This window comes from Callithrix jacchus, chromosome 15 (genome assembly GCF_049354715.1).
Source record: "Callithrix jacchus isolate 240 chromosome 15, calJac240_pri, whole genome shotgun sequence".
NCBI lineage: Eukaryota > Metazoa > Chordata > Mammalia > Primates > Cebidae > Callithrix > Callithrix jacchus.
The window spans coordinates 18049333-18076551 of record NC_133516.1 but is presented as its reverse complement, the minus strand read 5'-3'; the positions used below and the strand labels follow the sequence as shown (position 1 = coordinate 18076551).

Sequence of the window (27219 nt, the reverse complement as noted above, 5' to 3'; positions counted from 1 at the left end):
AAATCATCTTTCTCAAGTTCAAATTTCCACAGATCTCTAGGGCAGGAGCAGAATGCAGCCAGTCTCTCAGCATAGCAAAAGTGACCTGTGCTCCAGTTCCCAACAAGTTCCTCATCTCCATCTGAGACCACCTCAGCCTAAACTTCATTGTCCATATCATTATCAGCATGTTGATCAATGTCATTCAACAAGTCTCTAGAAAGTTCCAAACCACACCTTCCTGTCTTCTGAGCTCTCCAAGTCTCTAGGGCGTTACAAACCTTTGCACATCTTCCTGTCTTCTTCTGAGCCCTCCAAACTGTTCCGATCTCTGCCTGTTACCCAGTTCCAAAGTCAATTCCACATTTTTGGGTATATTTAAAGCAGCACCCCACTAGCCAGTACTGATTTACAATAGTCCGTTCTCACACTGCTATGAAGACATACCTGAGACTGGGTAATTTATAAAGGAAAGAGTTTTAATTGACTCATAGTTCGAGTGGCTGGGAGGCCTCAGGAGCCTTGCAAACATGGAAGAAGGCAGAAGCAAACCCCTTCTTCTCATGGTGGGAGGATGCAGTGAGTACAAGCAGGGAAAATGCCAGATGCTTAAAAAAACCACAGATCTCGTGAGAGTCTATCATTATCACAAGAACAGCATGTGGGAAACTGCTCCTGTGATCTAATTACCTCCCACTGGGAACCTCCCATGACATGGGATTATAATTCAAGATGGATTTGGGTGAGGACACAGCCAAACCATATCACTGCTTGAACCCACAAAAGTGCTGGTTTCTTCTATCACTTTTATATTTGGTTGAAGTCCTAAACCACAGGGCATGAAACCCGGCTTCCACCAGGACTGTCCCTTTTGAGGGGCCAGGTGATATAACTGGAAGTTTGAATGAATAAACTCCTTATAGTGAGAACTTTACTGAGCAAACAGGTAGTAGAACTGCACTGGCAAAGAAATAAGTCTTCCCACGTCCTTCCAGTTATGTCCCACATGACTGAGCAACCACTCATGATTTGTTATGAACACTTGGCCAACTCAGCAATGTGCCACCTTATAAATGCTTGCCTTCTTTTCTTCTTTACCCTGTGTTCCTCATTGCCCTATGTTTCCTCATTCTCGCTGCCCTGAGATAACCTCCCAATAAAGTATTTGCAAGATATTTTGTCTCAGGTAGAGGGAGTGAGATCATTTAAACTGGAGAAAAAGACTTTCTTAAAGCAAAGATCTTGGAGGACAGGCAAGTTGGTATGAAAAGTAATGGGGATATAGCCAAGTCTAACTTCTCTCTGAGAAAAATTGTTTTAATATTTTTTATTTTTATTTTTAATTGTGGTAAAATACATGTAACAAAATGTATCATCTTTAGCACTTTTAAATGTACACTCAGTACTGTTAAGTACATTTACATTGTTCTACAACCAGTCTCCAAAACTCTTTTTATCTTGAAAACTAAAACTCTACACCCATTAAACAACTCCTGATTCATCCCCTTTCTGAGGCCGTGTCCACCAACATTCCCTTTTCTATTTCTATGAATATGACTACTTCAGGTACCTCAAATACCTCAAAATCATACAGCATTTGTCCTTTTGTGACTGGCTTATTTCACTTAGCAAGTCACTAATGTTCATGCATGTCATAGCAAATATCAGAATTCCTTTCCTTTTTAAGGCTGAATACTATTCTGTTGTACATGTATGTTACATGTTGTTGATGTGTCAGTGAATACTGAGTTGCTTCTACCTTTTGGCTATTGTGAATAATGCAGCTATGAACATCTCTTTGAGACCCTGCTTTCAATTCTTTGGAGCATATATCCAGAAGTAGAATTGCTGGCTCATATGGTAATATTATTCGGAATTTTTTGAGAAACCACCACACGTTGTCCATATTGGCTATACCATTTTACATTTCCACCAACAGCATGCAAGGATTTCAATTTCTCCACATCCTTGCCAACAGTGGTTACGTTCTGTTTTTTTTTTTTTTTTATAGTAGCCATTCTATTGGGTGTGGTTGGTATCTCATTGTGGTTTCGATTTACATTTCCCTGACAAACATTTGTAAAAGGGATTTTTAAAAAACTATTCATAGATTAAAAGAAGTAACTTGCCCAAGAAGTCTCACAGAGACAAAGAGAGATGATAAGATTTAGAACTTCTTATTTCTCTCCTTGGCCTCCATACTGAACGCAATTCCAAACAACATAAAGAGTAATGGAATTTTGGCAGGTGGACCTTATGCTAACTGCTAATGATACCTAATACAATTTAGAGACCATGCCTCATTCACTGTAACAGTGTGGAACACAGTCTTGTTTTTTTGTAGTTTAAATCCCAGGTCTATAATCCTGGCAGAAGATATTGTGTAAGGGCCATTAGACAACTATTAGTACTTTAAAGGTCTGCATAATAAAGCACGACTCTACAAGATAAATCTGCACCTTCTTGGGACCAGTGAAAATCCAGCTACAAGAGCAAAACATAGTAAGCCCTTGCCAATCACTAAGATCAAATACCCAAAAGAGCTTGTTCTACAAAATTATCAAAGCCTATACCCACTGCCCTAGCTACTGTGGAAGGCTCAACTTCTCCTAGATTTCAGCCTGCAAACATCAGCACTTGGGACTATTCCTTAAGTTTTCAGTCCATGCACCAATATGTTAAAGTTTATGGTGGGAGGCAATAAATAATATTCCTCTCTTCTCTCAAATTCTGATCCATGTGAGAAATAATTCCAGAATTGACAAAAATTTAAAAAACTGTTTTACTACATAGAAAATGGCTTCTTCTTCCTTCTCAGTGTTTGTGCTCCACTCCCTGGATTGAACACAGTAAATCTGCCTTAAGCAAAGCTGCACAATACAACCACAAGCTGCTTCCTGGCAGAGTACTTGTGTGTCCTGGGATCAAGTCTCTTCAATAGGGGGTGAAATAAAACAAGGGTAAGTGCCCTCTTCCCTTTACTTCTGTAAAAACAGAAAATCCTACTTTATATTCTAAAAGAGATACAGTAGGAGTAGAGCTCTCTTTCTGTCTTCTTACAGATACAGCTGTAGTTCACAGTCCTGTTGTAGTTGAGATTTTCTATGAGTCTTGGCATCCCTCAGGGCTATAACTGACTAAGCCAGTTAACAATCTATTTAACCTTTAAATACTACTCATGTATATAGCATTTCTATTACCCACCTTTCTGGACCAAGTGACAGGATTAAAATATTAGAGAATGTAGAAATGGTTTACTGGGCTCCATCTCAAAGACATGGGCCAAGCCTGCATCTAGTATTAGTATTGCTAATCCTCTTCTTCCCCATGGCTGGGCAAATTCTTATCTGGAAGGAATTTGGGGATGTGGAGGGGTGAACTCTTACCCTATATGTCATTCATGAAATAAAACCAATGATCTCCTTTAATTCCAACACTTTGGGAGGCCAAGGAGGGCAGATCACCTGAGATCAGGAGTTCGAGACCAGCCTAGCCAACAGGGTGAAACCCTTTCTCTACTAAACATACAAAAAGTAGCCAGGCATGGTGGTACATGCCTGTAATCCAACTATTTGGGAAGCTGGGGCAGGAGAATTGCTTGAACCCAGGAGGTGAAGGTTGCAGTGAGACAAGATCATATCACTGCACTCTAGCCTGGGTGACAAGATACTCCATCTCAAAAACAAACAAAGCAACAACAACGACAACAACATAACAAACCAATGATCTGAATGATCTAGACTTTGGCTATGGTTATTTAAAGAAGAGAGTTGAAATTAAAACACACATGCACTTTACTTTTTCAAACCATTGTCTTTGCCTTCAGCTTGCAACAGCTAGAACTTATTTGGAACTTAACATTTGGAAATAGTACTATTTTTTTCTGTCTGTATCATTCTTAACCAAGGGTAACAACTATGAAAACTTTTCTTTAGCTGGGTACAATGGCTTACGCCTATAATCCCAATACTTTGGGAGCTGAGAAAGGAGGATTGCTTGAGGCCAGGAGTTCAAGACCAGCCAGGGCAACAAAGTGAAAGCCAGTCTCCACAAAAAGTAAAAATAAAATAAGTGAATGTGGTAGCACATACCTCTGGTCCTAGCTACTTGTAAGACCTAGGTGGGAGGATCTCAAGACCAGGAGTTCAAAGTTGCAGTGAGCCAAGAAGTGACACTTCACTCCAGCCTGGGTAACAAATAATAAAATATAATTTTTAAAGTCTGGGTCTCTAAAAATAAAAAAAAAAAGAAAAAGTTATCTCTAGTGCCTGAATGATTGAGAAAGGGTGACGGAAAGCATAATACTTTTTTTTAATCTCCCAATTTAATACCTCTGAAAACTATGTTGTTGCATGTGGAAATAAGACTAGACACCTCTAGATGGTAAAATCATATATTTTATTTTTTATTTAAACTTTTATAACAATCCTACATTATTTTTAAAATCAGAAAATAATACTCAAGTGTTTGTTAAAGTATAGTGCTATCACTTGGCCAGTTCATGTAAGAAGAAAATTACCTAGATTTTTATAAAGCATTATTTTCTCACCTATGAAATTGTTATAATAATTTCTTTTTTTTAGATAGTTTTGCTCTTGTTACCCAAGCTGGAGTGCAATGGCGTGATCTCGGCTCACCGCAACCTCCACCTCCTGAGTTCAAGCAATTCTCCTACCTCAGCCTCCCAAGTAGCTGGTACTACAGGCACGTGCCACCATGCTCAGCTAATTTTTGTATTTTTAGTACAAACAGGGTTTCACCTTGTTGACCAGGATGGTCTCGATCTTGACCTTGTGATCTACCCGCCTCAGCCTCCCAAAGTGCTGGGATTATAGGCGTGAGCCACCATGCCCAACAAAATTGTTATAATATTAACAAATTATTTTGAAGTTTTTAAGCATAAAATATATTCTAAATACACAGCATCTAGGTGCCTGGCACAATATCTGTGCCCAACATGTTGGTTTTCTCCATCTAACATCAACAGAGATTGCTCTAGAGCTGGAGACACTGAAGCTGCATTCACCAGTTACCCTCAAAACACACCACAGTAAAATTATCTTCATAGAAGTTTCCTCATGTAATAAGGGGTTCTGATACTTTAGCTGCCTGACTAAGTAAAGTGAAATTTTTAATATGATTAAATATCTGGCTTTTCTTTTTATCATAAAATAATGCTTGACTAAGAAACAACACCAATTCTATATAAATTCTCTAATAATATAGAAGGGAATGCTTTTCAATGAATTTTACAAGGCTGGCATTACCTCAATGCCAAAATCATACCAAGAGATAAAATTATAGACAAACGTATCTCACAAACGTAGATGCAAAAATTTTTTACCAAGTACTAGCAAATAAAATCCAATAGCATATAAAAAGCATAACACATCATGACTAGGTAGAGTTGGTCCCAAAAGTATGAAGCCAGTTCAATATTCAAATATCATTTAGTGTAATTCATATGAACAGAATACAAAAGAAAAAACAAATGATCATTGCCATAGACACAGAGAAACTCTTTGACATTCATTTATGATTAAAAACTCCCAGAAAACTAGGAATAAAAGGGAATTTCCACAACCACATGAAGGGCACCATCAAAAGAGTTAAGATAATATTAAATGATGAAAAACTGAGTGCTTTCCCCCAAGACCAGAATCAAGGCAAAGATGTTCACACTATTTCTATTCAACAATATACTGAAAGTCCAAGCCAGTGCAAAAAGGCAAGAAAAAGAAAAGAATACAGGTAGGAAAAGGAGAAATAAAATAGTCTTGATTCACAGGTAAGATGATTGCCAAAAGAGAAAATCTCAAAAACATACTTTATGAAGCTACTAGGACTAATAAGTATATTTAGTAAAGGTGGAGGATACATGGGCCATCATATTTCTATATACAAATGCTTCTCAACTTATGATGAAGTTACATCCTGAAATATCTATTACAATTTTTTTAAAGCATCATAAGTTGAAAATTCATTTAATGCTGGCAACACAGCAGATGGTCCCTGGCTAATAATGATTAGACAAGATTTTTTTTACATTATGATGGTGTGAAAGCAATACACATTCAGTAGAAATTATAACCCTATCATAAATAAGAAGCTTCCCAACTTATGATGAAGCTAAATCTTGATAAACCCATTGTAAAGTTGAAAAATTATAAGATGGACCATTATAAGTAGGGAATGAACACTTGAAAATTAAAATTTTAAAGTATTATTTACAATAGCAACAAAAAGCCTGAAATATTTATGTGCAAATCTTACAAAATATCTCTAAGAAATGTATACTGAGAAATACAAAATACTGATAAAAGAAATCAAAGAAGATCTAAATAAAAGAAGATACATACTATGTTCATGGATCAGATGACTCAACATCATTAATTTGTTAATTTCCCCTAAATTAACCTACAGATGCAATGCAATTCCAGTAGGATTTTTTTCTTAGAAATTGACTGGCTGATACTAAAATTTACAAAGAAAGGCAAAGAAAAAAGAATAGCTGAAATATTTTTGAAAGCAAAACCAAAGTTGGAAGACTGACACTACTTAACTTCCAGGCTTACTTAGAGGCTATAATAGTCAAATCAGTTGACATCAGAGAAAGGTTTCATATATCTATTATGTAATTATTATATATATTATTTTATATATCTAATATTGTGTGTGTGTGTGTATATATATATTAGAACACAATATAGGAGAACACAATGAAGACTCCAAAAGCAGATCTACATGTGGAAAACCGAATTTCAATAAAGATGCAAAGGAAATTCAATAAAGAAAAGGTGGTCGTTTCAATAAATGTTTCTGGAACAATGAAAGCCCATTTACACAAAGCAAAATAAAACACCTAGCTACAGACATCGTACCTTATAAAAACTTAACTGAAATTGGATCACAAACCTAGAATTATAAAATTTCTGTGTAAAAATTAGAAAACTTTCAGAAGAAAAAGCAGAATAAAAAAATACTAAAAGTGTTTGTAACTGTGGAATAAGCAGAGTTATTAGATAGGACATCAAAAGTCTAAGCCAACAAAAATTTTTAACATATTTTACCTAATCAATATAAAAACTTTTGCTCTTGAAATGATACACATAGGAAGATGATACAAAGCACAAACTGGGAGAAAGTATTTCCAAATGATATGCCTAATATGGACTTGTAACCAGAATAGAAAAGGAAGTCCAAAAATTCAACAATTAAAAACCAATTTAAAAGTGGACACGCTCTTGAACAGAAAATATAAAAATGGCAAATCAGCCATGAAAATTAAAGCTATAATGAGATACTGTCACACACTTAGCATAACACATTTGTTTAAACTGGCACTACAAAGTGGAGCAACTAGAACTCCTCATTCATTGGTGATGAGAATGTAAACTGTTACAGCCTCTGTGGAAATTGATTTGGCAGTACCTTTTAAGTTAAACATATACTACACAATGCAGCAATCCCACTTGTAGGTTTCTACCCAAGTGAAATGAAAACCTATATTCACACAAAATCCTGTATGCAAATGTTCATAGCAGCTTTATTTGCAACCACTAAAAGCTGGAAACAGCTATGGTACATGCATACAATCAAATACTACTCAGGAATAAAAAAGAGCAAACTGCAGCTACATGCAACATAAATGAATTACAAATGCATTATTCAAAGAAGACTAGGACATACAAGGCTTAATACTGTATCAGATTCAATTTCTGACATTTTCACAAAAGGGGCAAAAACAGATCAATGGTTGCCAGGAGAGGGGGATTAACTACAAAGGAGCACTGGAGAATCTGGGGGAGTGAGAGAAATGTTCTACATGTTTATTTGGTGGTTGTTACAAGACTGGGTGTTTGCAAAGACTCATAGAATTGTGTACTAAAATGGAATGCATGTATATTTTACCTGAATTCAAGTGTGGGAGGGGAAGAAAAATAGTTCCTGATTGTAAGCAAGTTGTGCCTTTCAGTAAACATACTTAGATGTATTATACACATTCATTTTCTATAATTCATTGTAATATTTTTTCCTGAGTTTCTTTTCTGTTGGATTGGTGGACAAACTTATCTTCAATTCTTCCTGAGAATTATCTTTTATCTCTGGTTCTTCAAAATTTACGCCATTAACTATGAAGTAGCAAGATGGGATCACAGGTCACTAGGGATCAATAGTCATAGGTTCACACATGTTGCTGCGTCTATCGTCCCAGAATATATGACACATTATATCTGGTAAACTCCAGGTAATTTCCATTGTTTCCATCTCACTCTTACAAGGCTACTGTGTATCAATTTTATCATTGCACTACATGCACTAGACAGTCATTTATTCTTTAGGATCTTGCTGATATACCATCTGCACTGCTGTAAAGCAGAGGCAGAATCCTTCTTCCTCCAGACCACAGAGGTCTTTCATTCATCCATTTCATTCATCCCTTCCTCCTCTTTTCCTTCCCTCTCTCTCTGCTCTGTCTCCCACCCAGCCCAAAGGTAAACTCTGCTCTCTCCTCTGCTTGTTTCTGACCAAAATACTTTGTCTTTACCCTTAAATACCAACTTTTACCTTCTCCGCAAAACTCTCTAAATTCCCCTAAGGGCTTAGGCTTCTTCATGACAAATGTCAGAAAGACAAGCAGGCTATTTCTGAGTTCAGCCCTTTTCCTGCCTCCCCTGAGGCAATCAAGCACAGGAGTGCAGGGAGAGCAAAGCAAGATGGAAACACTGGGAGGAAAAACAGACTGGTGTCTTAAAATGCAGTTCCACCTCACCTGATTAAAAAAAAAAATTAAAGGCGCTACCTTCATTGCACTCTCTTTTACAGGAAGACTGAAATACTTGAGCAAACTATCCTGTTTCATAAGGTACATAAATGTTGGTTATTGATTTGATATTATTGAAATTATGTTATAAAATTATGCTATTATTCAGAAAGCAGAAAGAATTTTTAGTATATGGAATAATGTGTGAACTAAGTGAAAAAGAATGCGCATAAAAATCTTACTAAGAAAAGTTGTGGGTCTATCAGCATTCAGTACAGTTGTTCTGATGCAAAAAAAAACACAGATTCTAAAAAATAAAATTTATGGAAATGGTGCTGCCAAATGTTAAGTAAAAATTAATCAGGGGAAAAGAGTAATTAATTCACATACTACACATTCTCCTTTTTTTATCCTCCGTCATGACAATTATGTACTTTTTAAAGGGACATCTGGAAACCTAAGTTCACTTAAAACATTTTCTTTCTAGCAAGCAGCTAGCCAGGAATCTCCATGTTCTATAAGTTGCTGTCAGCTTGCCTCTGCTTCTAGCTCCAAATGAAGTCAGCCTGCCTTGCTTCCAGACAGTCTAAACAATCGCAGATTGGCTCCAATTGCAGAGCACACTCTCCAGATGTCCAGGATTCAAGGAAGCTTGGGCTTACTGTTCAGATATAAATAAAGTCCCATATTTGCTGGTGGGTTATAGGAACCATACCTAATTGGATAGGCAACCAACCTGGTTGATCCCTGTGGGCATACAGTTAAAGTGAACTGGTGACCTCCCCATTTTACAAAGTATCCAAGTAGCAAATAGATGACTTTGGATGGCGTATCCACAGGGGATTCAAAGAGAGTTGGTTTAAATGGCCTATAAAATCTCTTGTTAACCATATGACCTTATAATTCTATGAAATTTTCATTTTCAAGGCAGTGAGAAAAAATACTTCATTATAAGAAATTTCTCTTTTATAGTGAGTCAAAGCCTGGATGATTCCATAGAGAGATAAAAATAAATGATACCATATTTAAGAACTCTATACCCTGAGAGATAAATCAGAGAGATAGGGTACAATGTAAATAATGCTTTTAAAATTATATATCAATTTAGTAAAAAACTTAGTGATATACACATATTTTTTTCATTTAAAGCGGGTTTGCGCTACTGTGACTGTAATAGGATCTTATGATTTTCTGGATTCAGGTGAATGAATGAACAACAGATCCTACCAATTTGAAATAATATAAAAATTGCTGTGATTCAATATGAAAACAAAAAGGCTAAGGGGTGAAATTTCTGTGAGGGAATGATGCTGCATTTTTTTTTCCATATGTTATTGTAAAGGCGACAACTAGTACAATGAGGTAAATCAACAGGAAAAAAGACAATTTGTGTTAGACATGTATGAAGCCAAAGGTATTTTTGAAAGAATTTTTACTTTTTTAAGGCACTCTTTCGACAAAAACTAGTGTTTTAATTTCTACTAATTTCTCTCACAAGAAAATATGTAAATGTGTTCAGATACAAAAAAAATTTCTGCCTTTAAGCAAGATATATTACATATAGGCTGTCTGAGGTCCTGAAGGTACCCCAAAAAATGGGATTAAATGAAATCCCCTCTTCACATTCCCCTACATAATAGGTCACCTAAAGAAAACAAGCCATAAAAGTCAGGAGATTGCAGGAGATAAATGGGAAATCTCTCTACCTTCAGCTCAATTTTGCTGTGAACCTAAAACTGCTCTAAAAAGTAAAATTCTGTTTAAAAAGTCAGGGTACTGTATTTTAACTAGAACCTTCCAAAAGAACAAATACTATTTCTTCCAAGATCAAAAAATCACATTATGTGCACTTAAATTATCTTTTAAGAGACTCTAATTTTGTTTATTAAACTACTAACAGAAAGAGCACTAGTCTAAGAGTAAACATGCAGTCTCAGCTCTGACTGCAGCTTCACACATCGCTCGGCATGTGAGTTTGTGTTAGTTTTTTCATTTCTCTGGATCGTAGGTTCATCAGACGGAAATTGGGACAATAGTAATTAGTCTTATCTACCTAAAACTATAGAAACATGAAAATTCTTTGAAAAACGCAAGGTTATATACAAATGTAAGCAAAGAAGAAGAAAAACAGTATGTGATAATCATTTATTACATTTATTTTAAATGTAATAGTCATTTATTCATTCATCCAATCATCCATGAAATATTATGTGAACAACCAACATAATCCAGGTTCTCTGCCAGGCACTGGGGATTCCACAGTAAACAAAGCAGACAGAATTGCTTCCTGAAATTTATAGTGTAATGCAAAAGACAGGCACTAAAGAATCATGTCACTAAAAATACCATTAAAATTTTTATATTTGATGTAAGAAAAATTTAAAGGCGGGTTACAAAATTATAATGGGTGATCCAATTTAGATTAGGACTGGGGTGGGGGGCAGCCAGAAAACTTTTAAAAAGATTTTCAGAGATTTGAAGCATAAAAAGTTGGCAGAGCAAAATTTGGAGGGATGGGGTTGCAGGCAATATTCCTAGGATGGGGAGAAGAGAAAAGCACAGTCAAAGGCCTTGAAGTGAAAACATTTGACATCCTCAAGGGAGTAGAAGGCCAGGGTGGCTGTTGCTGTTTTTTGTTCATATGGTCATCATGATGATCTCATACTGCTTTTGAGAATGATCAAAACAATTGTGAATATTGACACACTAGTTTTTTGTTTTGTTGTTTTGTTTTCTTATTGCATAATCTCCTTGTTTTTCAGTTTTTTCTTTTTTTTTGTTAATTTTCAGTTCCCAAGTACATGTGCAGGATGTGCAGGTTTGTTACATAGGTAAATGTGTGCCATGGTGGTTTGCTGCCTCTGTCAACCCATCACCTAGGTACTAAGCCCAGCATGCATTACCTACTTTTCCTGATACTCTCCCTTTCCAGCCCCAACATGCCCCAGTGGACAAACTAGTTTTTACTTAGGCTGAATTTCCTATCTCCAAAAAATGTTTCCAATTTAGAAAATCTTCATATACAAAGTAAGCTTCTAATCCCTACATACCTAGTAATTATTATGTCAGAAGGACATTTTCGACAACCTCTATTCTGTAGGCTTCAAAGAGAAATCAGCTTGCTAAAATTAAGAATTAGAAAAAGTAAACTGGTAGATGAGAATATCTCCTGAGGAAAAACAAAGACCCAAAACCAGCAGTTGAAGTTCCTAAGGTTGCTGGGCATAGAAAAGGGGAAATAAGGGAGATGTTATCTTGACCCCACATACCTACCACGTACGTACTCAAACTGTCAGAAGTAGAAGAGGAACTTAGACTCTTTCTAAGAGAGAGGCTGAGGCTGATATCAGAGAGGCTCATTGTGGTAAGTTAGCAGGGGGAGAAAAATGTGCCTCAATGCATGAAAAAGAAATGATAGTGGGAGTTGTTTAATATGTCAGGGTGAAGAAATAGGTATTCCTCTGGAAGTCAATAGTAAGCCATAAATTTCAGTACAGATTACACTCCCTCTGAGGGCCACATAGAGAAGATTCAGATACTTTTCAGGACCAACATAATGAGTAACCTTTAAAGTTTCTTCTAACACTGAGACATACCATTGAGAAAATCCTCCTTAACACAGAAAGGTTTAGGATTCTCAGGAAAAGTTAAGTTTCATCTCTCCAAAGTATTGCTTAATTAGAAATTCTGATCAGGAGTGGGATGTCCTTAATAACAGAGAGTTATAGACAACTTTGTAAACTATAAATGGTTTCTGCAAACTTCTGAGCCAGGAAGACAAATTTTATTGGAAATCATTAGCATTTCTCAGCATGCATTTAGAAGAAACAGTTTGGTTAGAGAATTAGGGTAGAAGAACCCGAGTACCTGACTTGTGCCAAAGTATTTTGTATAAGGTCTTGGAAACACTTGAATCATGATTCCTCAAAGCTGATGGGGCTGGGTCAGTAAAGTTACGGAAGCAGAGTAGACACTGAAGATTGAGAAGTCATGCAGGTGATGGTAACAGGGCAGAGGAAGGCATTTTAATATAAGACAAAGAGCAAGAGTGTCCAAAGAAAAGAGGAATATCCAAGAAAATGCACGAATTAATAGTTCATGTGGGTATATGTTGTGTGAGCTAGTTTGGTTAAGAGGGAAGCTGGGAGATCCAAAATTGACACCCTATCATCAAAATTGAAAGAGTTAGAGGAGCAAGATCAAAAAAACTCAAAACCTAGCAGAAGACAAGAAATAACTAAGATCAGAGCAGAACTGAAGGAGATAAAGACAAAAAAAACCCTTCAAAAAAATCAATAAATCCAAGAGCTGGTTTTTTGAAAAGATCAACAAAATAGACAAACCACTAGCCAGATTGATAAAAAAGAAAAGAGAGAACAACCAAATAGATGCAATAAAAAATGATAAAGGGGAAATCACCACAGATTCCACAGAAATTCAAACCATCATCAGAGAATAATACAAACAACTCTATGCACATAAACTAGTAAACCTGGAAGAAATGGATAAATTCCTGGACTCCTGTGTCCTCCCAAGCCTAAACCAGGAGGAAGCTGAAACTATGAATAAATCAATAACAAGGTCAGAAGTCGAGGCAGCAATTAAGAGCCTACCACACAAAAAAAGCCCAGGTCCAGATGGGTTCACAGCCGAATTCTACCAGACACACAAAGAGGAGCTGATACCATTCCTTCTGAAACTATTCCAAATAATCCAAAAAGAGGGAACCTTCCTATATAATTTTATGAGACCAACATCATCCTGATACCAAAACCCGGCAGAGACCCAACAAGAAAAGAAAACTTCAGGCCAATATCCATGATGAACATAGATGCAAAAATCTTCAATAAAATATTGGCAAGCCGATTGCAACAGCAAATCAAAAAATGTATCCATCATGATCAAGTAGGATTCATCCCGGGGATGCAAGGCTGGTTCAACATACACAAGTCTATAAACGTAATTCACCACATAAACAGAACCAAAAACAAAAACCACATGATCATCTCAATTGAGGCAGAGAAGGCATTTGACAAAATTCAACAGCCCTTTATGCTAAAAACCCTCAATAAACTTGGTATCGATGGAACGTATCTCAAAGTAATAAAAGCTATTTACGACAAACCAACAGCCAATATCATACTGAATGGGCAAAAACTGGAAGCATCCCCTTTGAAATCCAGCACTAGACAAGGATGCCCTCTCTCACCACTCCTATTCAATATAGTACTAGAAGTTCTAGCCAGAGCAATCAGGCAAGAAAAAGAAATAAAGGGTATTCAAATAGGAAAGATGGAAGCCAAATTGTCTCTATTTGCAGATGACATGATAGTATACCTAGAAAACCCCATCGCCTCAGCCCAAAAACTCCTGAAACTGATAAGCAACTTCAGCAAAGTCTCAGGATATAAAATCAATGTGCAAAAATCACAAGCATTCCTCTACACCAATAACAGACTTAAAGAAAGCCAAATCAAGAGCGAACTGCCATTCAAAATTGCTACAAAAAGAATAAAATACCTAGGAATACAACTCACAAGGAATGTAAGGGACCTCTTCAAGGAAAACTACAAACCACTGCTCAATGAAATAAGAGAGGACACAAACAGATGGAGAAACATTCCATGTTCATGGTTAGGAAGAATGAATATCGTGAAAATGGCTATACTGCCCAAAGTAATTTACAGAATCAATGCTATCCCCATCAAGCTACCATTGACTTTCTTCACAGAACTGGAAAAACCCACCATGAACTTCATATGGAACCAAAAGAGAGCCCGCATAGCCAAGTCAATTCTAAGCAAAAAGAACACAGCGGGGGCATCACACTACCAGATTTCAAACTATACTACAAGGCTACAGTAATCAAAACAGCATGGTACTGGTACCAAAACAGAGATATAGACCAATGGAACAAAACAGAGGCATCAGAGGCAACACAACATATCTACAACCATACAATCTTTGATAAACCTGACAAAAACAAGCAATGGGGAAAGGATTCCCTGTTTAATAAATGGTGTTGGGAAAACTGGCTAGCTATGTGCAAAAAGCAGAAACTGGACCCCTTCCTGACACCGTACACTAAAATTAACTCCAGATGGATTAAAGACTTAAACATAAGACCTGGCACCATAAAAACCCTAGAAGGAAATCTAGGCAAAACCAACCAGGACATAGGAGTAGGCAAGGACTTCATGAACAAAACACCAAAAGCATTGGCAACAAAAGCCCAAATAGACAAATGGGACCTAATCAAACTCCACAGCTTCTGCACGGCAAAAGAAACAGTCACTAGAGTAATCGGCAACCACAGAATGGGAAAATATTTTTGCAGTTTACCCATCTGACAAAGGGCTGATATCCAGAATTTACAAAGTACTCAAACAGATTTACAGGAAAAAACAAACAAGCCCATTCAAAAATGGGCGAAGGATATGAACAGACACTTTACAAAAGAAGACATATATGAGGCCAACAAACATATGAAAAAATGCTCATCATCACTGGTCATTAGAGAGATGCAAATCAAAACCACATTGAGATACCATCTCACGCCAGTTAGAATGGCGATCATTAAAAAATCTGGAGACAACAGATGCTGGAGAGGCTGTGGAGAAAAAGGAACACTTTTACACTGTTGGTGGGAGTGTAAATTAGTTCAACCATTGTGGAGGACAGTGTGGCGATTCCTCAAGGCCTTAGAAATAGAAATTCCATTTGACCCAGCAATCCCATTACTGGGTATATATCCAAAGGACTATAAATCGTTCTACTATAAGGACACACGTACACGAATGTTCATTGCAGCACTGTTTACAATAGCAAAGACCTGGAATGAACCCAAATGCCCATTGATGATAGACTGGATTGGAAAATTGTGGCACATACACACCATGGAATATTAGGCAGCAATCAGAAATGATGAGTTTGTGTCGTTTGTAGGGCCATGGATGAATCTGGAGAACATCATTCTCAGCAAACTGACACAAGAACAGAAAATGAAACACCGCATATTCTCACTCATAGGCGGGTGATGAAAAATAAGAACACATGGACACAGGGAGGGGAGTACTAAACACTGGGGTCTATTGGGGGGAAAAGGGGAGGGTCAGCAGGGGGGGGAGCTCGGGAGGGGTAGCCTGGGGAAAAATGACAAATGTGGGTGAAGGGGAGAAAGGAAGCAAAACACACTGCCATGTGTGTACCTATGCAACTGTCTTGCACGTTCTGCACATGTACCCCAAAACCTAAAATGCAATTAAAAAAAAAAAAAGAGGGAAGCTGGAGGTCAATTCATGAAGCAGTAGATATTGATCTAGTAGGCCAGGGTTTCTTAACCTCCAGTTTCTGCTCATCTTCTGAACAAATAAATATAGTCTCTTATAGGTGCAAATCAGGGCTTTGTTCTGATACACTACAGTTTCCCTTAAGAAATGTGCCAACTCAGACTGAGCCGAGTAAGAGTCCTGGGCTAATATTTATGCTGACTTAAGTATGATTAGAAGATAAGATGGGACATATAGTTTGATTAAAATTTACTGGGGCTGGGCATGGTGGCTCATGCTTGTAATCCTAGCACTTTGGGAGGCTGAGGCAGGTGGATCTTGAGGTCAGAACTTTGAAAACAGCCTGGCCAAGATGATGAAATCCCATCTCTACTAAAAATACAAAAATTACCCAATTGTGGTGGCTCACACCCGTAAACCCAGCTACTCGGGAGGCTGAGGCAGGAGAATTGCCTGAACCCAGGAGGCGGAGGTTGTGGTGAGCTGAGATCGCACTACTGCACTCCAGCCTGGGTAACAACAGCAAAAATCCGTCTCAAAAAAAACAAAAAATTATTGGATAATCATGCTGATCGAATTTTAAAAGAGAACCTTTTATAATAAGTTCTCCCTTAATTTCCCTTTGCAATTCCATTCCAGATGATTGCTAGGCTATTTAGGTGGCATTTACTGAATATCTACTACCTGCCAAGCCCTGTAGTTAATGCATTATCATCTATACAGGCCTGTGAGGTAGACACTATTCTCATCACACAGAAGAAGAGACTCAAAGAGGTTAACTTCTTTATTCACTTATTGAGTCAACATACATCAGTTAAGCACCTCCTAAGTGCTACTGTGGGTGGCACCTATTTCTTTATGTAGCTCTCCCTTATTCTGGGAACAGTTCCTCTTCCCTTCTTGGGTCATCCCCTATCTTTAATCTATCCATAAGTATCACTAACATTTCTATTTTCTCACCCTCTCCCTTGACCATATCAATGGTAAACAGACTTAGTATTTTGGAATATGGGACTAAGAGAAAGTCAGGATAAAGGCTCATCAATAACCAAAAACTATAAAATGAAAAACTCAGGAACTGTGGAGAGCCATGTTTTTGCCAGCTAGAAGAAGTCTATGGTGAAAGGGAAAAATGAAGGTGACATGATGCGAAACAGCAGAGACATGAGACAGAGGCTGTTTCCTGATGACAGTCATTACTCTGCATCATTGCTGTGTCTTTTCAAGAACTGGGTGTTCACCTCTGCCTTAGACCTCTGATTATATCCCAGCATCCTTCAAAATTGCTTCTCTGTGAGCTTGGCTTTTGGGCTTGTTTTTTGACTTACTTGTTTTTACTTCTAATAGCCTGTCACCGTGCTAGACATGTAAGCCAGAAGATTGAAAAACACACACACAGTCTCTATCTCATGATATGTAAGAAATGTTTCAAAAGGACACATGGAATGACTGTCAGTGGTGTAGGGTAGAACATGCTCCCCTAGGTTGTGTATCTGAATCATCCAACTATCATTTTCCCTTGACACTCCCCCTCTGCAAGATCTTGATTAACTTTCTCCCTCAGGGCCTGGGCATCTCTGGCGAAGAATTTTGATATAGTGAGCAGAGTGATGGATGAAAGGGGACTGCAAACATTTTCTGAAAAAGGTCAAATAGTAAATATTTTAGCTTTGGGGAGTATATAGACTGTCACAACCATTAAACTCTGCTCTTTTTATCCAAAATCACCCATAGAGAACACCGAATAGGCATGCTTGTGTTCCAATAAAACTTTATTTACAAAAACAGGTGGCAGGATGACTTTGGTCCCTGGGCTGCTGTTTGCTGCCTTGGCGCTGGGTATTTGGAGGCAAAGTAAAGATGAGAACCAGGATGTGGAGTGTTAACTGATTGGCAGAAATGGGTACCAGATGCTCTGGAATTACAGATAAAGCACCAAAATAAACTACGGGCATCAGGCAAAATGTATTTCTGCAAAAGATGATGCCTGAGTTGAGACTTCAAGCTAAAGAGGACGTTAGCCAGAGCAAGGAGGGATGAAGAGAAAAATCAGCATTTACAAGTGCAATGAGCTTTGGTAGCCACTGGCATTTGAAGACCTACAAGAAGTTCCCCATGATTGGGCAAAATACATGTTAGGAAAAATGGCAAGAAATATTAATATGATGAAGCAGAAAAGCAAGATAAAGATTTTTTAAAAAAACAATAAATTAAGAAATTTGAACTATATCCTAAAATCTTTGGGGAGCCATGGAAGAATTTTAAGCAAACAGAATAAATATCATCTGATTCCTTTAAAAAAAATTTCTCTCTCTAAGCTATAAAAAGTAGAAGCAGGAATTCCAGGTAGGAAAACATGGTAATTATTCAGATGTAAAGGGATGAGGCCCTGAATTTAGTCAATAGAGTCAATATACATACTAGAACTTTCAAACAGAACTTAAAGACACATGTAGGGCCAAGAAAAAAAAAAACTATTCATAGGAAAACTGGATGGATAAAAGGAAAAGCCACCAATTTTAAACATGTGAGGCATGGCAAATGTAGCTTGGTACATGTTGTGTGTGAGATGCCTGTGGGCCATTCAAATAGAAATGTAGATGGAGAATAAGAAGCTGGCTCTGAGCCAGGGGCGGTGGCTCATGCCTGTAATCCCAGCACTTTGAAAGGCCAAGGCAGGAGGATCATGAGGTCAAAAGATCAAGACCATCCTGGCCAGCACGGTGAAACTCAGTCTCTACTAAAAATACAAAACTTAGCTGGGCGTGGTGGCATGTGCCTGTAGTCCCAGCTACTTGAGAGGCTGAAGCAGGAGAATGGCTTGAACCCAGGAGGCGGAGGTTGCGGTGAGCCAATATCCTGCCACTGTACTCCAGCCTGGCGACAGAGCAAGACTCTGTCTTAGAAAAAAAAAAAAAACAAAAAAAGAAGAAGAAGCTGGGTCTGGAGGTAAGTCAGCTTTTTCTATACATTTGCTGACTACAGACAGCCCTAGAAGGTAGGTGCTGTCATTACTCTTATTTCCCAGATGAGAAAACAGGCCAAAGAGAGGCTAGGGGGAGTGCTTTCTGCAATAACACTGAAATTACAGAATTGGGGACTAGCTGAATATAGGAGCACATGACCAGGACATTTGGAAAGAGTGTGTGGGATGAAAAGGATGACCGAGGTTGAAACTCCAAAACAAAGACTTTCGAGTTAGAGAGATGAGGAACATGGTAGTAATATCCCCTCTAGAGCTAGAATATTTGAGCCCAAATCCCAACTCCGATGCTTACTAGTAGCTACATGATTTAAACTGAAATTTTAAATACCTCTATTTCTTAGTTGTCTCATCTTCAAAAACAAACATAGCACCAAACTTGTAGTGTTGTATATAGCAATTAAGAAGATGGATGTAAAAATCTGGTCACGCAGCACAGTGAATAGTGAGTACTCAGTAAATATTTGCTGTTATTTTCATTATTAGTTTAAAAAGAAAACAACAAAAAAGTTAGATTGAAGAAGGTTGGGCAGACAGCTCAAGGACTCTAAAAGATATCAGAGAACAGATGAAGGGGGTGAGACATGCAGTGATCAAGGCTTTTAGTTAGAAAGTGAGATCCTGAAGTTTGTGAAAGTCAAGGAATTGGAATGGTCCTGAATCTTGACCATCCAGAACAATGGTAGGGCTGAAAACAAAGATGGAGAATTGCAAATTGTGTGTTTAAATAGTCAACGAATGTGGAGAGAAATTAAGAGGTCCATGGTTGACAGAGTCCATGGTGGACAGCGCGGGGTGAGTGTGAAATGTGGAGAACTCAGACGGTTTAGCCAAATACCTTATTGTTTTTTAAAGAGAAATGTTAAATGGCAGGAAGAATAATGTTTTGGAACAGTAATGTGTGACATAAGAAAAAGTTACATAGCTCTTCCAAACAACGGTATCCCTAGGGAGACCAGGTTTCAATTACGGCACAAGATAGGGGAGGAAATATATAAAGAGACTGAAAATATGAGGGTTCACTGGCATAACAGGTGAACTTCAAGGGTACTATGCAAAGAGTTGGAAGGGGGAGGATGCGGGAGGGAAAGAGAAGAGAAATCAAAGCAGGACACAGATGCAGGTATGTGACAGAGGAGCTGTAATGACCAAAAGGGCATGGCTGCCAAGGAGAGCTGGAATGTGAGGCCTGGCAGAGTGCATGGCCTTCAAATTTCCAAAAGAAACTTTGGGATAAAGTTGTTTTCATGCTAGAAAACCATAGCATTTGCTCAGAGTTCCAAATAGTATGTTGTGAAAATATGATGCCTCCAAGCTAATGTTTTTCTGGATATGCAAGGCAGGACTTTCTCTTATCAGAAACTTAGCTTGTGGTGGAAGCCACAGTGGTCCCACTGGCAGATGAGAGGGCACAGATTTCTCTTGGTGGGGCCAACGGCTGTCTAAACTGGTCAAGGAGGCTATCCAAGCTCTCATCACAAGGTTTATATTTTAAGCCTTAATCTAGCAGAGCCAAGGTCTGTGCTCTCTGTACCACCATACCTCTAAATAAAGCCAACTATCAATAACTACTCGCTACTTTTCAGGGTCATTACTGAGAGCAAATGAGTTACTGTCTGCAAAAGTAATACATTTTGGAAGAGAAGACACACTGTACAAATATTCTGTCACTACCATTACCAAATAATTCATATGTGACAGTTACAGATGTATCCTAGAACTAACACATGAAGTGCTATGGAGGAGAGTGGAGAGACAGCCAAGATCCACGAGAGATTTCGCAAGGATTCTTGGAGGAGGTGAGATTGGAGATGACCCTTGAATGATGTTTCATTTTTCCCAAGGATACTTTCCCTCTAGATCTCAGACATACCCTTTCTATCTCCATTTCAATGCAGCTGAGGCAATTTGGCCTTCAGGGGAGAATGAGGGAAAACTGGAAAGGCCTCCTTGTGGCAACTGAAGCTGGGTGTGGGGCAGTGGACTAGAGCCCACCTACCTCTCAGGCAGTCATCTTCCCTTGGAAAAAACACTCCTCGCTGCTCCAGCCCAGCTCCTGGGGCCTGACCTCTTTTTCAAGCCTGCTTATCGAGCTTGAACTCCTCCAGCTGGATCTCGTTTTTTATTTGGCTCCTTCTTTTCAGCTGTTTCTCTTTCACTCCTCTCTTCCTGATTCTTGAAAGCAAATGTAGCCAAGCCTCATCCTCCTGCCCAGGAGAAGGCATAGAGATTGTATTGAGGCATGTTGGACCTATGTGGGACAAAAGACAGGTGTCTATCACTGGACCCTCTGATAGAGGTCTCCTTTGGGAACCACTGAGCCTCCTCTAGGTGCTTGGAATTCAGAAAAACAGGACTAGATAACCCAACATGTGTAAACAAGATGGAGAGAGATTTCAGCAGGAGGGAAAGGGACATTATCATTTTCCCAGGTAGTAACTGAAAACCAATCTGGGTCTTTGACTTGCTTTCCATTTTAAGCAATTGAGCTATGGGGGCTCCAGGTCAGGCCCCACATATTACATAGCATTCATCCAGCTATGAGGCCCAGCAAGTATAGAGGGAGAAATCTACCCCTACCACCACATACACAACTAAAACACCGCAGAAAGTTTTCCCCAAATTCCCATGCCACAGATCTGGGGGTATGCCTCCACCTCCAGGAGGAAGTGGCTTCCTGGAAGGCTGAAGGAGACGAAAAATGCAAGACTAATTCTCCCTTGCCCACTCTCACACCACTGCTCGGCCTGCCCGCCCCGCTTCCCACCCACAACCCCTCCTATTCCCCAAGGGGTGCCATTTGGGAACCAAAATCCACTTTGTCAGCGCAAGAGCAACCCTGCCTTTTCTTGCTCCACACACCATGTGACATTGGAGAACCTCCAGGGCATATTTCATCTGGCATCAACAACTAGAGGTCACCGTGACCCAAAACTTCCTGCGTTCTCAGTCAGGCCTGGCAACGCCTGCCAAAGCTAGCCATGGCAGGGGAAGGGGAGCGCCGCTTGTGGGGAGCTGACCAAGTGTGGTGTCGGCCGCGCTGCCTGCCAACAGACAGCAACACTGGTTTTCCACTGCCGACCATTCATTGGACTTGGACAGCTTTGCTCCTTCCCTGGGACCAAGTCAACAAGCTGGGACCAGAGGAGCTGTGGCTGTAGCATGCAGGGTAAGGCCGCCTCTGTTTGCATGCACAACAGGGGCAGCAGCTGGGCTGGATGACTCCCAGGGATTCTGATTTTCCACCTGTTTTACCTGCCAGGCAGTGCCGTGTGACAAGGGTCCAGGACACTCAGGGATCGTCGTTGCATTGTTTTTCTTTTCTACACAGGAAAAAACAAATTGTTATAAGGTCAGAGACTTCATGTTGAGTTTTGCTCAGGGTCAAAGGCAATGATGGTGAAACCACAAGGCTGGGAAATCATTTTAAGAATCAGTTTGCAGGGTCTACTTCTGTGCAAGAATAGTAAAGTTTTAGGGCCACAAAAGATCATAAACCATCCAAACTGGTGGGGCTTCATCCAGTTTGGTAAAGAAACCTTTGAGTAACTCACGAGAACAACCCACTCCCTGTCCTACAAAAAAAACCTGTGAACACCCAGGATTTTACTCACAATTTGGGCAGTTCAGGGACCTTCCCGGAAGCCCATCCTGACCTTCTTGTCTGCCCCCAGTACCCTCTGTTGCCCCTCAGCCATCTCATTTTGCAGAAGGAAAAATGTGAGGCCCAGGGGAGATATTGACTCTCGCAAGGATGGAAGCTGCATGTGGTCCTGCTGAACCCAGACCTCCTGATTCAGTCTTCCTAGCAAATGACATCATGCTCTCCTACCACAGGATCCCCCTTCCTTTCATCTTATTTTCTTTACTCTTACTCTCCTTGTTTTTCTTCATTGTTTTCCCTTCCTGCTCACTCCTCCTTGGTCCTCTTTCTTTAATTCTCATACTGTTTATCTTCAACCCTTGTTTCCTCTAGCACTTTCCTGACCCAGCTCTCCTTTCTTCTTGCTTTATACCTTGTGCTTCAGCACTTGATCAATTCGCCAGTCTTAGCTCTGTGTCCCTCTGACTGGGTCACTGGCACCTGCTGAATCAAAGGAGATAATGTCTAAACCGAAGGCAGAATGAGATTGCAGAAAGAACTGAAGTCAAATATAAAAATCCTGCCTCTCCTCTTAAATCTTCAGTCTAGATCTAGTACAAGCAGACCCTTTCTACTCTTAGTAAAGAAAGATGACTGCAAAAAGGGGGTGAAGCACAGAAACCAATTATTTCAGTCAGTAGTTCTCAAGTTGTGATCCAGCAATCCCTAGGAATTTCTAAGATCCTTTCAGAGAAGAAACAAGGTCCGATTATTTTCAAAATAATACTAAGCTATTGTTTGCCACTTCTCCTGTGTTGCCATTTGCACTGATGTGCAAAACACACCAGAAGGTAAAATTGCTGAGGCTTTAGCATGTTTAAGGCAGTGAACCCACCTCAGACCATATTCTTCACAGCCATGAATAACAGTCAAAAGAAAAAGTAAGTTTCTCTTTAGCTTGCCTTAAAGATGCAGCTTCAATTATTATTTATTTTATTAAATTTATAACCATGAGTACACATCTTTTCCTATTCCATGACAAAATGAGAAATATGCATGAAGTGCTTCTTCTGTTTACTGAAGTAAATAGTTGTCGAGAAAAAGTAGTTGCACAATTGAGATATAAACTAAGTCAACTGCTCTTTTCAGGGAACAAATATTTCTTTGGAAGAATAATGGACAGACAAACTATAGGTATTTAAACCTGGGTATTTCACAGACATTTTTTCAGTAATGAACAAAGTGAAGCTGCCACTTCAACAGCACAACCAGTAATACCTTTTTCCAATCAAAAATTTAAGCATTCAATAAAAAAAACTAGAATGTTGGAAAAGGTGTATTCACCACCGTGAACTTAACAGCTCCCCAGTACTTAAAACTTTTCTGATTTGATTAGTCTTGATGTTGAAATATGTGATAATTTGAGTTTGAGAATGAAATGTGCCAACATTTGAAAGACTGTCCGAAGTCAGTGAACCAATATTTCCCAGATGACCAAATGCATGTTACAAAGCCATGCATGGAGAAGGTACACATTTAAAATGCAAGACGCACTAGTAAATTTTAATATAAGTGAATACAAAATGTTTATTCATATAGTTGCAGATCCCACAATGCAGTTAATATTAAAGAAACTCCCACTTGTTAAGTTTTGATGTAACAGCAGAGAGAGAGAGAGAGAGAGAGAGAGAGAGAGAGAGAGAACTGTCTACAACTATCTGAAAACACTGTTAAAATATTTCACTCTCTCTCCATGGTATATCTGAATAAGGCAGAATTTTCTTCATCTACTTCAACTAAACAACATATTATTGCAGACTGAATATAAAAGAAGATAAGAAAATCTATGTCTTCAATTAAGCCAAACTTGAAAGAGATTTGCAAGAATATAAAACAACACCACTTTTTCTTTTGGAAAATATGTGAACTAATGAATTTTTTACATTTACACTTTTAATTTCTAATACAGTAAATATGAATAATTTAACTAACATAAGCAAAAGCTCTTTGGGGCCCTTCATCATTTTAAAGCACACAAAAGAGTCTCGGGCCAAAATGTTTGAGCACCACTACTGTAGCAGAACAGGTAAGAAGGAGGAAAAAGATCCATCCATTGGTATCAGACACTATGAGGAATCCAGCTGTCAGAAAGCTCACAATTTAACAGGAAGGTAAACAGGCAGATCTGTAAGGGCTCTGTGGGCACAGGCATGCCTCAGCAGAGGAGAGCTGAATTGCTCCACTCAAGTGGAGAGGAGAGGGGTGAGAGAAACCTTCACAGAGAAGGTAACACTCCAGAAGCCGGAATAGAAACTGGGGATTCAGGACACAAAACAAAAGAAGAGGCAGTGGTGATGGGGTGGTGCTGCGGCCCTCCAAGCAGGGAAAGAGCCCCAGGAAAGGAGGACGAAGGTTTGCTGAGTGGAGAGCAAGCGTTCCATTGGATGCAACTGAGGTGTGTACGCTGAGCCTGCTGGGAGAAGCCTCCTACACCATTGATGTTTACAAACTGTTTGCCAGATGACTGTGTCCATGAAAACAATGATAGACTATGAATGGGGTTAGCAGTGTCTTATCATTTCCACCTTCCACAGTATACATGAGAAAATTTTATGGATAAGGCTGATAGGGGTCAAGAGAAGTGAGATGATTCATGCCACATGCAAGTCAGAGACCGAGCTGGGCCCTGGCCAAACTCCCCTCTCCTGGCTCCAAAGTCTCCTTTACCAGACAATTTTTTTTAATAAAGTTAGGCCCTGGCTGAGATTCCTCTATCCCAACCTGAGAAGGATACTAAAGAATAAGGAAAGACAAACAGCTGTGAGAGTCATCTCTCAATGTACGTCTAAATGCCCACTCTCTGGTAAGAGCAATGGAGATTCTGAGATTAAAAGATGCTGTTTTTGCCCTCAGAGGCTCATGAACCAGACATTCAGGGCAGAGAAACTCATCTGACCATGACTTAGAGAATTCAGTGCTACCGTAACTACAGAGCACAGAAAGGAGCTTTGCGTGACGCTGATGAAGCTTTCCAGAGAGGATGGAGAAGATAGGAGTAATTCAAGAGATTTTTAAAGAATGGAGACTAAACCACACTAATACATCAGCCCTGAGACTCCCGAGGGGCAGGGACTATGACCTGTTTGCCTATGAGTCCCGCACACCTAGCATCATGCATGTCACTGCAAAGACATTCCATGAATATCAGATAAGCTACTCTGGATGCAAGGGCAAAGAAGAGACATGCCACTGAGACACAATTTTGAATATGCTCTGGTCTATGACTCTCCACTCTCCCTTTGTTCGTCCTTAGAAATCTTGCCAGTCTTCATTACCCAGATCTGCCCCTAGCAGGCAGCCTCTCCTAGACTGGCAATCAGGAGGTAAAAGATGTCCTGTTCCATTGCGGAGCCTTGCAGACACTCAGAACAAATAAAAGAGCCACTGAAGATCAAGTTTTTGTTTCACCTTCACACAACCTCTCTGACATCTCCCTATCTCAGCAAGCAGGGGCCAGAAGAATTGCATTGGTACCCTAGTCGTGAGCCAGACTCTCTGTGAGGAAGTCTACAATCAATACACATGACACAAGACTGATATGATGCCCCAGAACTGAGAGCACCTCTGCAAAACTGATGCCAATCATTTCCTAAGGTCGTGCATCCTGCTCCTTCAGGATGGATGGGCCTGCTCCCTGCCTCGCCCAGAGCAAGGAGAAAGGCTTCAGTGATGGATGACAGCAAGCGGATTGTCACCCTAAAGAAGGGGTGTTATGTAGTTCTCTCACCTCTGCTATCAACACTGACACACACACGTTTTCAGCACTACCTATCATGTCTCAAATCGCCCCAGCTTAAGACACTTCCTCTTTCTGAGATTGGCTGCCAATACACGTGGCAAGCAAGAGAACATCAATTACACCTGGGTGAAGCTGAGTGCTATAATTCAAAGAACTGCGTTAGTCAGAACAAATGATGCAACTTTAAGATGCAAGTCAGAGTCTGGGAGGAGGCGGAGGGATTTCAGCAGGATAAATAGCAAGTTGAACTCCAAGCTCAAGGACGTGAAGCAGTTCTGACGACCAGGGATCTCTTAAAGAGCCATTTAACAGGTATTTTCAGCATTTTGAATAGATACATTTTGTTCAGAAACAAAGCTTTGAAAGTAGGTATGCAGGGGGATGGTGGAATGAGGAAGAGAGGGAGAAGGTAGTGATGGAGTGTTCGAGGAGGAAAGAAAAATTGTACTGGAGAACATGTTTTCATTTTGTGAGATCCAGAAGCAATGTTGCTTCCTTCACAAAGTCCGCTTAGTACTCCACTGACTCAGGCTGAGCAAGGCCCGCTTTCCTCTCACTTCATACGCTGTCCTATTATAGTACATACAATGTGTTGTAGTACTCTGTTTCCAAAAACGTCTCTGTATAGGACTCATCTGATGGTGCCTGAACCCAAGAATTTCATGGTACTATATTTGTTCCCCAGTGTTCGAGCTTAAGGCAAGGCCCACAGTAAGAACTCCATGTGTTCAGAGGCTGTATTTTCAGTGAGATTCAGGTTACAAACTGAAAAATGAACAATTCATTAAAAACATAGATTCAAACCAGGCTGATGTCCTGAGG

General features: G+C 39.4%; 1 protein-coding gene across 9 annotated transcripts in view; it reads left to right on the top strand.

Annotated features, from left to right (window-relative positions):
• The first annotated feature begins 21963 nt into the window (after nt 1-21963).
• Nucleotides 21964-27219, top strand: part of LOC103788187 (uncharacterized) — a 245189-nt gene continuing 239933 nt past the window's right edge. For all 9 annotated transcript variants that reach the window (XR_013527210.1, XR_013527206.1, XR_013527205.1 and 6 more), the window contains exon 1: nt 21964-22184. Coding sequence is in view for 6 of the 9 variants with exons in the window: in XM_078350504.1 (XP_078206630.1) it covers nt 22178-22184 (7 nt within the window). In the remaining 3 variants the exon portion in view is untranslated. The remainder of the gene's footprint in view (nt 22185-27219) is intronic.